This window comes from Leguminivora glycinivorella, chromosome 9 (assembly GCF_023078275.1).
Source record: "Leguminivora glycinivorella isolate SPB_JAAS2020 chromosome 9, LegGlyc_1.1, whole genome shotgun sequence".
Taxonomy (NCBI): Eukaryota; Metazoa; Arthropoda; class Insecta; order Lepidoptera; family Tortricidae; genus Leguminivora; species Leguminivora glycinivorella.
Window position 1 is genome coordinate 15,845,908 of NC_062979.1, and position 18,323 is coordinate 15,864,230.

The 18,323-nt window shown below is 37.0% G+C and overlaps 1 protein-coding gene across 1 annotated transcript in view; it reads left to right on the forward strand.

Annotated features, from left to right (window-relative positions):
* Positions 1–18,323, forward strand: part of LOC125229307 (monocarboxylate transporter 10-like) — a 276,054-nt gene that overhangs the window by 25,418 nt on the left and 232,313 nt on the right. The window contains exons 2-3 of the mRNA XM_048134109.1: positions 12,461–13,137; positions 13,327–13,559. Of these exons, the coding sequence (XP_047990066.1) occupies positions 12,518–13,137; positions 13,327–13,559 (853 nt within the window). The 5' untranslated portion in view covers positions 12,461–12,517. The remainder of the gene's footprint in view (positions 1–12,460; positions 13,138–13,326; positions 13,560–18,323) is intronic.

Sequence of the window (18,323 nt, forward strand, 5' to 3'; positions counted from 1 at the left end):
CTGTGTGCTACTCTATTCGGGTTTAACTTCTTAATGGCACTTTTATACAAACTTTTACTCACTGACTACTTGCTCTTAGAGGAAGATTTCTGGAACACAATTATTGTCATGATATGACCTGGTAAGGTTTACCCATTCTTATTTTAATTATTTATAATAATTATACAGGTTTTTCCCTCTCTCATCATCATCAATGTACAATAAAGTTCAAACTTATACCTAGGCTTAGAGCCCATTCCGTAAAAATATCAGAAATGGAATGAAGGATTTGTATTTTATGTAAGTTCTAAGCTCCTCTGTTTTGATCGCTCTTAGAGGAAGATTTCTCGAACACAATTACTGTGATATGACTTGGTAAGGTTTACCCATTCTTATTTTAATTATTTATAATAATTATACAGTTTTTTCCCTCTCTCATCATCATCAATGTATAATAAAGTTCCAACTTATGCCTAGGCTAGAGCCCATTCCGTAAAGATATCAGAAATGGAATGAAGGATTTGTATTTTATGTAAGTTCTAAGCTCCTCTGTTTTGACAATTTGATTCATACTCTTAACCATCAGATCTACTCCTATACTCGTATTTATGTTCAAATTGTTAATTATGATTAGTGTCTCCACCTAACTATTACCCAAAGGCACCCAAAGGTGTGGTGCCACCTAAACGAGCCTATTTTCTTGGTGATATTTACGAAGTACGTTATTCCATAGGATTTACTTATCCTAAATATTACGATGTGATGTGATGCGTAGCGTATGGCATTTGACTTTGCCATTTATCAGTACTCACTGTACCGGCACATCTCGGACACTGGCGATCAAATATATGAAAGAGGCGCGTTCCTAGCACACATTCTAAGCTCGTGTAGGTGAACGCGTACCATGCTTGTATGAGTGAGATATGACAGATCGGCGTTTTTGACGGGCGGTAACTGTGAGGTAACCGAGAGGGGGTGGGTGACACTTTCAGCGGGGAGAGGAGTGGCCATCCCGTACGATAGTACCCTTTATTAAGATGATACGGTAGGGGTCAATTTTATTCTCTATACAAACGCTCTCGACTATTTCCTCCCTGGTTTTTGAAGATAGAGCAATGATTTTTTCAACACAGATTGTTATTATTTTATCTGTGTCGGAACGTTTTGATTTTTTTGATATTCTGCTTTTTAAAGACTCTAGAGCCAATCAAAAATTTCCAAAAACGACCTTTTTCATTGTGGCGCAAAAAAAGGTGTGATACTCAAGATTGGTAACAATAATTGGTAAATAAAATTGGTAAAAAAGCTAAACGGTCCGACATAGATTATTTCATTGTTATTTAGATTCTTAAATTTCGGTCCGATTGATTAACTTTTGAAGGAGGAAAGAGTCGAGAGCGGAACCTTGATTTTAAAGATTTTTTTGAAATATCTTTTGACTGAGTTGTTCTTAATGGACGATTTTTTTTTCGATAAATCTAGTTAATAACACTTGTATATTTAACTAAAATTCCCAAGTTGAAAGGGGGGCTCCTTTCCATTTTAGCATTTTCGCTACCGTATCCTCTTAAACTGTGGTATCGTTGGCAATGGTAACCTATTTGTCTTTCTTCCTCCATTTCCGCCGAGGATCGCGACCACACCTAGTCTGCATCCATTGCAGGTGATTACGGTAATATTGCTCTATACGATGCAGCAAGGCAAGCATTTCTGTATTATACTTATACAGGGTGAAATAAAAAGGGCCGTTCAAACTTTGCATAGTGAACAACTTTATTTTTCATGGGATCGGAGGCAAACGAGCAGACGGGTCGCCTGATGGTAAGCGATCACCTCCGCCCATGGACACCCGAAACACCAGAGGTGTTGGAGGTGCGTTGCCGGCCTTTAAGATGGGTGTACGCTCTTTTCTTGAAAGGATGCTGAAATCGCGAATTCAGCATTGATTCCGTAATAAATCTTGTTATTTATTATACTATATTACGTGATCATAAACTTCAACATATTCTTTACATACCTACTTCTTTCTTTCTTGTTTTCGGAAGAAAACGTTATGAGGAAACACTGCATACATATGCGAAGAAATTCAAAAAGTGCATGTGAAATTGGGCTAGCCCGAGCCCTCTCTTGCGTGAGACGCCTGTGCCCAACAGTGGGCCATGTACCTACCTAAAGGCTCAATTATTTATAACAAACTTTTGCCCGCGGATTCGCTTAGAAAGAGACAAAGAGTAGCCTATGTCACTTTCCATCCCTTCAACTATCTCCACTTAAAAAATCACGTCAATTCGTCGCTACGTTTTGCCGTGAAAAAGGGACAAACAAACAGACAAACACTTTCCCATATATAATATTAGTATTTACAGATATAGATTAGAATTAAAATAGAATTTGTATTAGTAATTAGTATTGGTATGGATTTATCTAAATATTATATCAATTGGAATAGGATAAGGCAGTCTCGCTTGTCGAATATTTTTCAGGATGGCAGACGATTTATTTACATCATTTTCTGCAGGCAAAGCACCACGTACATGATAATAAATTATTAATGGGCTGAAAAAGCAAATTGCTGGTTTAATTACTTACAACGTAATTGGCTATCAGAATCTGAGTGGGTTTCCGTGTCAAAAACGGACAGACATTTGTTATTTTTACATCCACATTTTATTTGGCTCAAAATATTTTGGTTAGTCGAACGCTATATCGACTTAATACGTGAGTAACCCGCTTAAAATATTTTTAAATATGTATGAGTCTCACGGGAGTTTTATAGTCAAAATATGTTTGGTCATAATTATGAAGAAATGATTACTCATCATCATCCTCCTTGCGTTATCCCGGCATTTGCCACGGCTCATGGGAGCCTGGGGTCCGCTTTGACAACTAATCCCAAGATTTGGCGTAGGCACTAGTTTTTACGAAAGCGAAGCGACTGCCATCTGACCTTCCAACCCGAAGGGTAAACTAGACCTTATTGGAATTAGTCCGGTTACCTTGTCACGATGTTCTCCTTCACCGAAAAGCGACCGGCAAATATCAAATGACATTTCGCACATAAATTCCGAAAAACTCATTGGTGCGAGCCGGAGTTCGAACCCGCGACCTCCGGAACGAAAGTCGCGCGTAACTTACCGCTAGGCTACCAGCGCTACAAAGAAATGATTACTGTTCACCTATAAACCTATTTATCTTTGTGCACTTTGTGCAAAGTTTTTAATAATACGAATTTTTGCACATTATTTTTTCTATATTTTGTGACGAAACACATGTTTGATCTTAACATGGGTCAAAGTACTTTTTGTTGTTATGTTTATGTGTTTGGATTTTTTTTTGCCTGCGACGTTTTTTTTTTCTTAAATAAAATTGAATTGAAACTGCAGCTAAAATTTTTATTTAATTCCTAGGAAATAGTAATGCCTATACCTACAAGTGTAGATATAGGCAAAAAAGATATCGAATATAATGTTGGCCCAGCTGTCATTTCCACCGAACTGGCTTGGAACTGGGAACGTTACAGATATCACACGCATAGTTTTCTAAAATAAAAATCTTTCTCGCAAAAACAAAAGAAACTGCCAACCCTCGGCCGTCAGTGATTTGAATATGAAAATTAATCACAGTCCAAATGTCACAGTGGCCACAGCTCAGCGCGTTCACCCGAATAATAAATAGATTCCTCAGTGCCAACACCCTTAAACTTGATTCAACGTTGTATTTTTATTGCTGATAATATATGAGGTTAAATTTTGCCTGAAAAAATCTAAGTAGGAACCTAGGAAATTCTCCCAAATTACATATAACAAGAAATTTCATATCAAGTGTGTATTAATTTAATATTGTCATCAGGGTACGTAGCCGACACAAACGCTCACGGAACGAAACGCCCGTAGATTTATATCTCTATCGCTCTTGCCCGCCTCTTGCGTATTGGCTTGACAAAGCCAGACTACTTTTCGCGGCGTTTCGTTTTCGTTTCACGTCGCAAAAATTCCATTCGGCTACGGCACCAGATATTCGAACGATACGGCCAATATACTTAAGTACTAATTGTTTATTTAATAATAATACATAACTTTCTGTCATAGAAAGAAATATCGTGAGCGTCAGAATGGCGGGTGTACATCAAGCAATCCTGGTGTGGTATACGTCAGGAGTTAGTGCTAGGAATGTGCCAAATGTGCGCTAAAATTCGAGCAATGTGCTCTTTGAACTCCAGAGATATTTAAGAAATTAATGACACCCGCCATTCTGACGTCAGGTTGGCGGGTGTACTTCCAGTTCTAGCTAATGGCTGCTTACTCGAGGGTGAAAGTACTGCCTAGTAATATGGGATGGAATAAATATATCTATAAGTATCACTTTTTTGTGAAAAGCGCCTGCATGTTAATGCTGCATTGCAGGCAATGAACATTGCTATTTTATTTCAGCAGGCGTTATAGATATATTTATTCAATCCCATATTACTCTTCAACGGCTCTCTGAATTAGTGTGTGTTTCATACATGTGGAAGCACATTGCGAGCACTAACCTTAGGCAGTACTTTCACCCTCGAGTAAGCAGCCATTAGCTAGAACTGGAAGTACACCCGCCAACCTGACGTCAGAATGGCGGGTGTCATTAATTTCTTAAATATCTCTGGAGTTCAAAGAGCACATTGCTCGAATTTTGGCGCACATTTGGCACATTGCTAGCACTAACTCCTGACGTATACCACACCAGGACTGCTTGATGTACACCCGCCATTCTGACGCTCACGAAATATCATATGTAAATTTTTTTGTATCGTATATTTATCTAATAAAGATTAATACGTCACATGCTATTATCTTCAGACAGAGAGAGAGAGTACAACAATGCTACAATATGACTTCTTAAATGGTCGTTAACCTAATATTACATCATATTCAATTCATATTCTCCTGTGTGGTGACGGGTTAAGAATTTCACCACCCCCTTTCTTCCCGTGGGTGTCGTAGAAGGCGACTATGGGATATGGGTTAAATTGTGGCGTAGGCGAGAGGCTGGCAACCTGTCACTGCAATGCCACAGTTTGGTTTTCTTTTAACCCCTTATTTGCCAAGAGTGGCCCTGAAACTTAAGTAGTTTCATGTGCTCTGCCTACCCCTTTATGGGATACAGGCGTGATTGTATGTATGTATGTATGTATGTATTTAATTCATCTCATAAATCATATTCTACCACGATCTAAATAAATGTATCAAGATAAAGACATAAAACACTTTTCTACTCACGTGGCGAATTACACACGATTGAAATAAAAGCACGAATGTGGGTTAACATGCCGTAAAAATATATGAGATCTGATTAGAGGAACGCTAAGAGAATAGCTTTATTTTAAGCTTTTAAATTTCCGGTATTCTATATTCTAAACAGAAATCTGGATGGCATCCATTTTACAAGCTTGTTTCCCGGTCCTGTTATCTGTGTGTCAGCCTGTTATTAAGTTAACAATTGCGAATTTTTTATCCAGTTCTCGTTTTCCGATGAAATTGAATCTATGCATATATCTACTCTTAGATAAATGACGTTTGATGATTTCGAATACTGTTTGATAGTGAAAACGCCACGGAAAATGTAAGTATGTCGGTTTCGGTTATGATCAGTATTGAGTAAGTGCACGGAGTTTAGTCGCCGCGTGAACTCCTATATGCCTGAACAGGAGCCTCCAAAATTGGCCCGAAACATGTCGCAGCAGTAGCGATATAATAACGTGAGTACAACTGTGGTTTCATTAAATATTTGGATATGTCTCATCGTCTATGATAAGTATAATTTTAACCGTTATGGACGCTGTTCACTTTCTCCATATGTAACGTATTCAAAAACGTTAAAACTCATGGTAACGACATAAATTGCCTATGAATTATTACGCAAAAATACATATTCAATAAAACACTACGTATTAAGTCAAACAACATTGGAAGAAAGCCAATCCTTGGACCCTGTTACAGACTTAACGTTTTGTTAAAGTTTTGCTATTGTTTTGATGCGACCTAGACTCATGTTAATAGTAAATACTACTGCAACGTTCTGTCACTCTGCAGCAATAGCGCACTTAGAGCGCACATATTCAACTAAAGAGCGCACACATTAACCTATACTTTTTTGATTATAAAAGCTCATAGAAAAAAACATAAAATCCCGGATCTCGAGCATGGACATTAATCTCGCTCACGCTTACTCTCAATGAGAATGAGAGAAGAAGACAAAACATAAGCACTGGGTCGTATCCGAAATCGCGCTCTCGAGTCTCGATGCCATCATAGATCACACTGTATAAAGTAACGATTCGTGCAGGCGAAAGAGATAATAAATACTCGTATACGAATTAGAAACTGCTTACGTCATTTTCAACCATTAATTTAATCAAGCTAAAATGGGCCGTCAGATTCGTAGCTGGTTCAGACATCCCAATTATTCTAAATGCGATATCGGTACCGATATTTCATACAAATGCTGAATCGTGGATACGAGACAAGAGACGGTGCATTGCATCTGAGAGTAATTACGATTGCAAGATGACAAGTAATTACGATTAAGACGATACGATACAGGTTTCTCCATACGCACGCTCTCGACTATTTCCTCCCTAGTTTTTGAAGATAGAGCAATGGTTTATTCAACACAGATTATTATTATTTTTATCTGTGTCGGACCGTTTTGATTTTTTTGCTATTTTTATTTTAAAAGACGCTAGAGCCAATCAAAAATTTCTAAAAACGGCCTTTTTCAATATGGCTCAAAAAAAGGTGTGGCACTCAAGATCGGTAACAATTAGCCAAAAAATCAATACGGTCCGACACAGACTATTTCATTGTTATTTAGATTCTCAAATTTTGTTCCGTTTAAATAAGGAGGAAACAGTCGAGAGCGGAACCTCGATTTTAAAGATTTTTTCGCAATATCTTTGAACTGAGTTGTTCTTAAGGGACATTTTTTTTTCGATAAATCTAGTTAATATCACTAGTATATTTAACTGAAATTCCCAAATTTAAAGGGGGAATCCTTTCAATTTTAGCATTTTTGCTTCCGTAGCGTCTTAAATAATGCTTAATAAAATACCTAGCAGCATTTCAATTGTTTATGCGAGAATATAAGTAGGTATATATATTATTCACCGGTAAATTCTGATGACGAAAGACTGAAATAACTATAGGTTCCATTGTGGTGTGGCGATGGGCTGGCAACCTGTCACTGCAATATCACATTTTTGTTTTCTTTCAGCCCCTTTATTACCTAGACTGCCACTGAAACTTGATCAGTTTCATGTTCTCTGCTTTCTCCGTTTGGGAATACTGACTCGCTATACTCCGTTATAACAGACAATTTAAATGCAAATTCGATTCTTCGGACCCTATCAAAAAATCAATCACCGAAATTGAAGAATTCCGTCAGTTAATTTAGTATAAAATGATTTAAATTCTAATCCGCAAGTCAAAAGTCGTTACTAAATCGTTACAAGCCTTCAATCATTAAATTTGTCGGCAGCTTTCATGATTGATTAGCAGGTACGCAGAGCTGCCGAAATAGGTCCCTTTGACCTTCAAGATGACACTTGAAGGATCCTTTTAATCTTGTACGAGTACCTATTATCATAGAGTATATTGAATGGTATGGTATAGAGTTATCAGTCAAGATTTTCGAATACAGCACCATCTATTATTAAGGTACGACAACTTTTCATGTGACTATCTATCCTAAAGGTTCCGTATAGAACATAAAGCATGTGAACCCTTTAAACATAGAACGCCACATATTTATGGTGGATTTTTTAAATAGGTCATTCATCAACCAGTCACATAAATAAATATTTCAACGCTAATTTGTATGCCAAAAAAGATTACAATAATAAAATTAACAATTTAAATACATGTAATTAACCATAGAATGTTGTTCGCTAGTTTGCAGGTGGTACAGCGTCACCTAGCGAAAAATTTGGACATCAAAAAATACTTAGACATTTTACGAAAACATTACCCAGTTTGCGGGGGTAACAGTGACATCTAGCGAACAACTTGCACTACGGCATATAAATAATATAAAGAAAAATGTAGCATACTTACCTTTAACAGAACAGCCTGAAGTGAGGTCTGATGAAGAAGAAGATGAAGAAGATTATCAATACTGATACACACTGGAACTTTCAGATACACAAAGCTCCACTTCTACTGTGTGTGATGTTCTTGAAGACACACACATACATACCCGTGAGATATACTATCCGTCCTACTCTAATTAATATAGTTGAAAAGGGACGGCTTGTATACGACGTCGGCGAGGTACAGTCGCGCCAACTGCAGTTTTATTGTTTTATTTTTCAGCCCCGGAAACCGTGGAATAAAATGGACTATATGCCGTCTCTGGTAAACCACGATTTTGGATCCTATTGTGCTTTTAAGCTTTTGTTTGTGTACATTTCAATGCAACCTTCCTTTAGGTTTCAAAAGATGATAACATGTAAAAAAAGTTCGATAGTAATTAAGATTTAATTTATACATATGATAAATATGATAAAAGTAAAACTTATTTCTGTAAAAATTAAAGCGTATTGAAAACCATAAAAAAATTGAAAACCGTTTTGTCATCTAATCAAATACAATCAAAATTCTGCTTTTTGTAAACTGAAATAGCTACCATACACTAAAGAAAAAGCGATCAAGCCCACTGGTAGCGAAGCCGGTAATTGAACACGGGTCTCCAGCTATCGCGGCTGACGTGCTAAACCGTTATTCCACCTCGACCGCCGAGGTACCCGTCGAAATTTATCTAGTGAAGACCGGTCTGTTTAAGCTTACTTGGGCTGTTATAACTTAGTAACTTTAATTCTAATTTTTTATTAAATTAGGACACTTTGTTCGGTTGTCGTTTGTTTCCTTTCTTTTAGTGAATATTTTAAAATATATATGATTTTGACTCTTGGAGACCATATACATCTCTAAGGAGAATTAGATTAAGTATACATTTTATCTTTAGTTGTGACATTTAGAGTCATTTGCACCTCTAAAGTAATTTTAGACTTTTTTTTTTATTTGTACTTTTTATATTTAGTGTAGTTCTTGGTTGTAATTCGACATTTAGACACCTTCTACATCTCTAATTAATTGTATAGAGTTAACTTTAGTTAGAACTTAGAATTAGTATATAATAGTATCAATTGTAATTTCAATTCAATTTTAAATATTTTCTAAATATGTACATGTGACGTGTAAAAGTGCCCCTGTGGCCTATTTGCTGAATAAATTTTTTTTTTTTTTGATTAGTGTATGTTATCTCTGAAGGCTAGGCGACTTTGATCAACTCTAAGGGCGAGCAATTTGTGCTTGCACCTCCTATATGAATCCTTTGCAGGATTGATCTTTGTACTAAAACAATGTTCTTTGCAATTAAAACAGGAAATAGAGAATAGTTCATGTAAACAGTACCCTATTAAACTAACACTTTGCTAGGAAACTACATTTTGATCGCAGAAATAACCTTTAGAAAACTTAATTACTTCGTGATAAATACAGTAGATATAATAAAAGTCTCTAAGTTAATTATTATAAACTTGTTTGTGCTCGAGAAATATATTAAACTTAGTGTTTAACTAAGCTTATACAAGGTGCTCGAGAGGAACCCATATAACTTTAACGGCATATTCTTGGTCACATTTTAAGACTAAAATGTCATATAAACTTTTCTAGATTTCGTCTAGTTTCAGAGTTATTGCCAATTTAAAAAAAAACATTTCCGTATTGTTACTCAGCAGAAAAGGTTTCTTAACGGCGCTGATGCGCAATTGTGGAGCATAGTCTCACAGTAGTCATTGATAGATGTCAAAATGTGACAAGAAAAACTTCCAAATAATTTGGTTTTTAGAAATATAAATGAAGGAACTCATTTTAATTGCCAACTTTATGGATAAAAAAAAATTTTATGTGAAAATACGTCCTAAAAAGTAAAATAATTTTTTTTTTTTTTTTGCGAAAATTTTTAAAATTCATAACATTTTTTCTTTCTTTTGCCCTCAGAAACGCGTGGTTCAAGTTATATGGGTTCCTCGCGAGCACCTTGTAGATAAGACGACCGGTCTGGCCTAGCGCGTAGTGACCCTGCCTGCTAGGCCGCGGTCCCGGGTTCGAATCCCAGTAAGAGCATTTATTTGTGTGATAAATATAATTATTTGTTCCTGAGTCATGAATGTTTCCTATGTATATAAGTATGTATTTGTATATCTATACATATAAGTAAGTATGTCGTCGCCTAGCACACATAGTACAAGCTTGGCCTATTAGTTTGGTGCTGGGTTGATCTGTGTAAGGTGTCCCCCCAATATTTATTTATTTATTTATATTCATTCATCATCACGACAGAGCTTTTTCACATACCATTCCATCAAATATTCATCAATTATAAGACTAAGAGTGGAGACAACAAGACTGAAATAATTTTCAAAGATCAAGGCAAAGATAATAAAAATAATGGTTTTAAAATTCAATTGTCTGCAAAGCGATGCGCAACAAAAGGAATCCAAGCATGTAATTACGAACTATGAATGCCTGGCTGGATGAAATGGTGTCTGAAAAGTTCGGGATTTTGCCTGCAATTTACTCCTAATATCGTAGTTCCAATTCAGTTAGACATTTTACTTTTTTCAACTTTTTAACGCCAAACTCTAATTTTACATTTGAATACGAAATTCGCACATAAAAAAATCTTTATTATTTTATACGATTAAAATCTTATATAATACAGGTCGTCGGCTTTAAGAAACATAGATAGATATATAGATTACTCTTTATTAGCACACCTCAGCAAAAGATACAGTGGAGACAAAACAAATGATTATAAATAGAGGCAGACAACAGGGGCTCATTTCTGGAACGATATTAGACTAATATTATTAGTCCACAAACTGTCAAATCGTATGGGTTTCCATGACAACACACTAATATTATTAGACTAATATCTTTCGAGAAATGGGCCCCATCAGGCGGTCTTATCGCTAAAGAGTATACCTGTACCTATAAATACTACGCCGTTTTATTTTCAAATCAATATAATATTATTACTTTTCAATTGTAGAGACTTCTAAACCTCGCCTTACTAACTCTTTACATTAATACACCCTATTTAATGTCAAATAAATCGTGATTTCCGTGATATTGTGAAATCGTGATGTGAATCCATATTTTTTTCCAAAAACCTTAACTTGCTAACTTAGTTTGTAAAATGTTTAATCGCATTATGCTACAATTTTAAGTAAAACACTACTAAACCGATAAAACAAAGCAAACCTTTGTCCGCTGATGTTCATGGAAAACTGTTGCGAAACTTCACAGTTTGAAACTTCAAAACCGTCTCTAAAAATATGTTGTTTCGGTAAAGTTCCCTTGTTTTTTACGATAGAAAGTTGCGGTTTCTTTATCGGTATAGTTTCGTAAAGTTTTAGATAAAGATGCTCTCAGGCCCCGTAGTCGAATGGCTTTTCTGCGATGCGAAACGCCACAGAAATGCAATCTATCTCTATCGCTCTTACGTATTGGCGCGACAGAGCCAGAATGCATTTCGCGCCGCAGAAATGCCATTCGGCTACGAGGCCTGAACGTAAATACACCAGACGTTCGTTAAACCGATTGGCTGCTTTATAAATCTTTGCCATAAACTGAAGGCAAATCAGCAATTAAAGTTCCCGCCGAGATTTAAGAAGAGCTATTTTCGGGACGCCCGAGAATCAGTGTCTGTGATCAGATCCTAATCGTCAACTTAAGTCAACTCACTTCTGCCACTTATACTACTGCATTGGGATTTCAAAACATGACATTGACTGAATTTCATCTCATTTTCTCGTTTCTCCATTTACGAAAATGTATTTCGGCGCGAGAGGGATAAAGTGAATTAATATTAAAACAAACTTAACAAACCATATTTTAAGCATAAATGCGTGCTTTGTTAGCTTAAAAAAGATTGAAGAAAACAAATTAAATACCGACTAAATATATCTCATGTAATTTAATAGGTAGTCAACTAGTCACGTACAATCTACATCAGATTATCTAGGCTATTTTGTGAGATCATTCCGAAATTCACGGTCAATAAAGCAGGACATAAGTATGTTTTTCTCGTGATTTATTAAGCCTTCACTTTATTTTATTACGACACTGAATGTTTCATGAAAAAAGGTAAACGAGAAAACTTCATCGAAGAGAGCCTTTATAAACAGGATTGGAATACTGAAATTATGGCTTTGCAAATTGGCAATATAAGTCATCTCATTTCAAGGCCAAGGGCTACCCGGGGCTTATTTTACGTAAATTTTGGCCTTGAGTACTAAACCCCTAGGCTTATACTGCGCAGCCTCCTGTATTACTCTAATCTGTAGATTTCCATAACAACCTCTTACAGAAAACTAAAGAGATATTTATATTAACAATCTAATAACGGGCTATTCAATAACATGACGTTTATCTTGTTTCAGATTCCTATAATATAATCGACGTCTGAATAAAAATGAAACCGCGCAAAGTAACTAACTATGTCGCTTCGCCGGTGTGACAGCTTGCCCACGCGGCTTCGCGACACGCCCGCCACTACCAACCCCGAACCTCAACCGACCCCCACTAAACTACCCGATTCAAATACCGCTTCGAATGTCTGCGAAGCATCCACGCGAGAAGAGGTTATCGCCACTTGGAAATCTCTTTACACGGACATCAAAAGCATAAAAAATGGTTTCCCGACTAACGACCTGCCAAATCATGGAGGCGCTGAAAAGAAATCCATTACGCACAATTTCATTCCTTCTTTCCCGTGCAACAATAAAAACGTGCCGCGAAGAATCACTTATGATAATCGGCAGGGGGTCATTCCTCGAGTGGCCGAACGCAGCTCGTCATTTTCGTTGGACACGGGCCAAGGTCGGGAGCAGGGCGTGAGCAGGGCGCGTCGGAGGACTTTGCTGCAGCGCCTTCTCTCGTGGAGGACCCCGGATTGCGATTGCACCGAACGCTGTCCGAGACCTTACCGTCAACAGGAACTTTGTGTATGCAGTGCGACTTGTGTGAGAAAACCGGCCAAGTGCAGTAATTATGCGGAGAGAGGCCGGTCCAAAAGTGTAGGTTACGAAGCAGCGCGAGAAGTGACTAGATTTCGACGGTTAGTGTTTGTGTTTAAAGCGGTTATGAGAAGATTTATCTTCCGGTTGATTTACCCTGCCTAATCTAACTTGCAGATTTAAATTGTCGATATCAAAAAGAGTTTTTAGACCTAGAAAAAATATGGCAGGCTTCAAATCAAACTAATAGATAAATCTTCTCAACCCTGCTAAAGTGTTATGGTGTATAGGTGCGCGAGTGCCGGTGCAACGGTGGGAGCGGAGACGGCGGCGGCGTTACGCGCCCGCGCGGCGCTGACCCTCGCCCGCCGCTACTACCCCGAGGGAGGATGGGGCTGGACGATTACTATAGTGGGGACCATTGTGCAAGTGATATCTCATGGGCTGCAGCTTGGTGGAGGCACGGGCGCTATCGCTTGCACGGCAGCAACGAAGTATCGTGTTCCGCCTCTTTATACCCACGGTGAGTTTTAGTTTTACTTACTGTTGACCCTCGCCCGTCGCTACTAAAAGAGGATTGGCTGGAAGATTAACTAAAGTGGGGACCATTGTGCAAGTGGATAAATTATCTCATGGGCTGCAACTCGGTGGCGGCACGGGAGCCATCGCTTGCACAGCCGCGACGAAGTATCGTGTGCCTCCTCTTTATACCCACGGTGAGTAAACACAACAGAGGAAGAGGAGGTGAGGTAAGTAGGTATAACAAACGTTACACCTACTTACCTCCTGCTGTTTCACACTTTTCACAGTGAACTGTTATACTTGTCCTCTGTCCAAAGCCATTTCTAAGCATTTGCGAGTTCGTTAAGGTCAGGTTACGCGGAAGACCATCTGGACGCCCTAGGTATAGCTGGAGAAACGATGTGGAAAAAGACCTTAGCGAGTGTTTGTTATAAGTACTTATAATTTGCAACGTAATATAAACCAGCGTGAGGTGTAGGGAAAAATCTTTAGTAAAAGAGGCTAAACGGGTCACTGATCTCGCGTAGTTAGATTCACATTAGCCCTATTCAAATAGTCTATTTGAGAGAGTGTCGATGTCGTGTAGGTAGGAGCTTCCATTCAGTTTGTTTATTTTTTATACATCTTTTTCGTGCAAAGTTTAATGCTTGCAAAAAATAGTCTTACTCCTAAGTATGAAGTAGTCTCCAGATCTAAAAACCATACAGTCACAATATCCTAGAATATTCAAATTGAATATCAAAGTAGGTATTGTCTTGTATAATTCAATTTTATGTCAGTACAGGGGACAAATTTTTGAAATGCTTTCTGTGGAAAACGGCAAAATGCTAGTTTTTTAAAATTCTGTTAGTAGAATTTAAATGGCTAAAGTACTCGAGATATTATAGAATCAAATTCATAAAATCCAGTGGTCAGCTCTTCTATATTGCACTGCCAAATATTTGAGGCATAGGCAACCAATCGCGGGGCAATGCTCCGAGCATACTATGATTCATTTTATACGCGAATAAAATATCTAATACATTACATATGATTTCTATTTGTCAAGAACACCGTAAAGATACGCACGTGAGTTAAATGTAAAGGTTCACCTCGTATGTTGCAAATACTCTGACCTACATACATGGTCGATATCGAATAAATTGCGGCATCGTAAACAGTGATTTTGAATTGGTTTGCAATGCCAACAAGTATTAACTGCCACATAGTATTACTGTAATAAGTAAGGATGGTTAATGTATTAGTTTCATTATGGTTGCGGCACAGATGTTTAGTGGACATGTTTATTACTTTTATTAGAAATATACAGTCTTGTTTTTACAATATGTACATATTCTAATGAATATAAAATGCGACAAACTTTATTTTGACCAAATCAGGTGAAGTGAACAATAAAGACTGTATCGTTAAGTATAAAGACAACTTTGAGTAGCCGTATTTATTTGCTATTATATTTTTTTCTTATAACAAGGCATGGGCTTAATAAGTCACATTATAAGGTACGCATTTTGTCCTTGAAACTCGACGTAAAGCATGTGGTTTAGACAGTATTGAATTGACTTAATCCTCCCGAGTACCAATTACGATTTCGGACAAATGCTACTAGAAAATTCACAAACTGCTTACAAGATGATACGATTGCGAAAAAAAATTATACGGTGTGAACCTCAACTACACATGATCCACAAAGCAGAATATCTGGACATAAAAAATAAAGTTTCGGATCTGTGTATGGCGGCCATTTAGAGAATGTGGCATGGCGCTTACGCTAACTCCGACTTTGATGTCGAATTTATCTATCATACAGTGTTTATATCGATCTGGTTTAGGGACTGTTCAAACACCATGAATGTCTCGTAGACTTTGGCCTATGGCTAATTTTTTATCTGTTTCTCTCATCCTGCTTGCATCAAACATTTACGGCAATCCGAAACGTTGCTAAAAAATTGTATAATTGAAAATATGGTTAATCATTTTCTTTTCAAAGACTTTGGGGTTCGATTAGAATTAGGATAGAAAAGAGGTTACTACGTACGAACAGAAAACAACAAAGATATCGTCACTACTTTGAAAAAAACTTGTATCTTCTTTTGTCAATGAAAAGAAAAATGTAATAAGTATGTATGCAATGCATATAGACTTACTGCGTTTTAACTTTGAGGAGTAGTGTGCAATACGTGATTTTTTCAAAGTAGTGATAATATTTAACCTTCACTAGTTTAAAACTTAATAGATAGATATAGTTTTTTTTTATTCCATAAACTATTATAAAACTATCAATGGTCTTTTCAGGGGGTTACCTCTGCCCAATTGCCCATGATATGGGCAGCATCTGCTAGGTGTAATTATTCCTCACAACTCATTGCGTTTTCACATTATCCGATCCGATTTCGGATGTAGGAAAGATTTCAAAGGAAAAAATCAACGATGGCGGCTAAAATATATAGGATACCGGTCCTACATCCGATATGGGATAAGGGATGATGTGAAAACGCGCTCAGTGTGTCAACTACACCTCTAAGGGCCCATTTAGACGGTACGAGAACTCGCATGCGAGTTTTATTACATTGCGGTATTTGACGGCTGTGCAAAATTGTATGTAACCTCAACAGCCCGCAACGTAAATAAAATCGCAAGCGAGTTCGTACGCCGTCTAAATCAGGCCTAAGACTATCAACCGTGGTGCGTTTCTGTTGGGGGCACCTGAACATCGCTGTTATTATAAGTATGTATATATAAGTGTAGGCTAAGATCAGAAAAAAATACCTATTTCTGATAATTCCTATCACTAATGCATTTTTCTAAAGGCAGCGACAATACAGGCTCGTGGCCCGTCACTGCGATAAGGAAACTCCGTCGCTCTCAGCCAATCTGATTAACGACCCCGCTGTCTAACCACTCATCTCGCTTTTTCCGGGTTAAGTTGCGAACAGATAAACTCCCCTTAATGCCTTGCAAAATGTACGTTGTCACGCTTTCGGAGGACTTTGAGTTAGGTACGTATCTGATTAAAAACTTTTTTGTGACTCCTGTTCGATTTTTGTCGCGGTGCTTGAGGTTCAAACGGTTGTATGTGTGGGACAACCTTTGGTTATGAATGAAGAGGCAGAAAAAAATCGCCAATGAAAAAATTTAAAAATAAGCCAGGATTTCCGCTTTTCTAGATGCAGTTCAGGCCATTTTCGACCATTATACGTTTTATACGCAAGCTAGATTTAGTGATTAGATATTTATTATTATATGGTATGTCAACATATTTATACTTCTTTAAATTAATTTTTGAAATAAAATTCATGGTTCCGATATATGGAAGCGCTTAGCAGGCTAGGCTTACGAGTATATCTACATCCATATCACGTTCTCTGTACTATGCATCGTAAGTTTTATATACCTTGGATTGGTTTGATACCTAATGACAATAACATTTTCAACAAGATTAATCTGATAAATTATTTATTGCCACACGTATCTGTTTACTAAATTGTATTCATAGTAACTGGCTAAATCTATTTAAAGCGACCTAAACAGAAGATTGCTTTTAATTAAGTGGGTGTCGTTGTTAGAAGTCAAGGACGATTAATCTTTCTCAGTTTTTATTGCTTAGTAGGTACAGTTATTTTTAAATTCCTATCACGAAAGGTTTTTGTTATAAAATTGAAATTAGTAGTGTTATTTTTTTCTTGATTTTGTTTTAGAGTTGTGAAACTAGTAAATACAGTATACAAAGCTAATACCGGCGAATCGCTTAAGACGATACAGGAGGGGTCAATTCTCCATACAAACTCTCTCGACTATTTCCTTCCTGGTTTTTGTAGATAGAGCAATGATTTTTTCAACACAGATTATTATTATTTTTATCTATGCCGAACCGTTTCGATTTTTTTTATATACTTATTTTTAAAGACGCTATTTTTAAAGACCCATCAAATATTTCCAAAAACGTCATTATTGATTATCGCGCAAAAAAAGGTGTGGTATTCAAAATTGGTAACAATTAGCCAAAAAAACTAAACGGTCGAACCGTTTAGTTAAACGGTCCGACACAGATTATTTCGTTGTAATTCCGATTCTCAAATTTAGTTACGATTCATTAAGTTTTGAAGGAGGAAACAGTCGAGAGCGGAACCTCGATTTTAAAGATTTTATCGCAATATCTTTTAACTGAGTTGTTCTGAACATTTTTTTTCGATAACACTAGTTAACTTAACTAAAATTCCCAAATTGAAAGGGGGACTCCTTTCCATTTTAGCATTTTCGCTCCTGTAGCGTAGCGTCTTGGTGGTAAGTATGTATAAGAAATGTAATTACATAACTTTTTCAGTAAGATGGTGTTTTTTTTACGCACTAGTGCGAGAAGTGGTTCATTATATGCTAGGTTGAAACTTTGGAGGCTCATCTGTACTGAAAAACGTCGTACGATACACGTGCGAAAAGGAACGAACTTCCTTTTTCAGGCACTTGTATCGTAATGTACTATTACTTAACATTGAAATAGAAATTCTATCCCTACAAAATAATTCGAACCGCAATATAATGTAAACACACTCGCAGGAAACGCATGTTGACAGTTGTCACTGACTGTCATCGCAACTATGTTTAACGTTTAACGTTTCAGCTGCTGAGAAATGTTCGAAAATTAATTGGGTACACACTGTATATCAAAGAATAATTTTCAGTACAGATGGTGTTTTTTTTACGCACTAGTGCGAGAAGTGGTTCATTATATGCCAGGTCGAAACTTCGGAGGCTCATCTATACTAAAAAA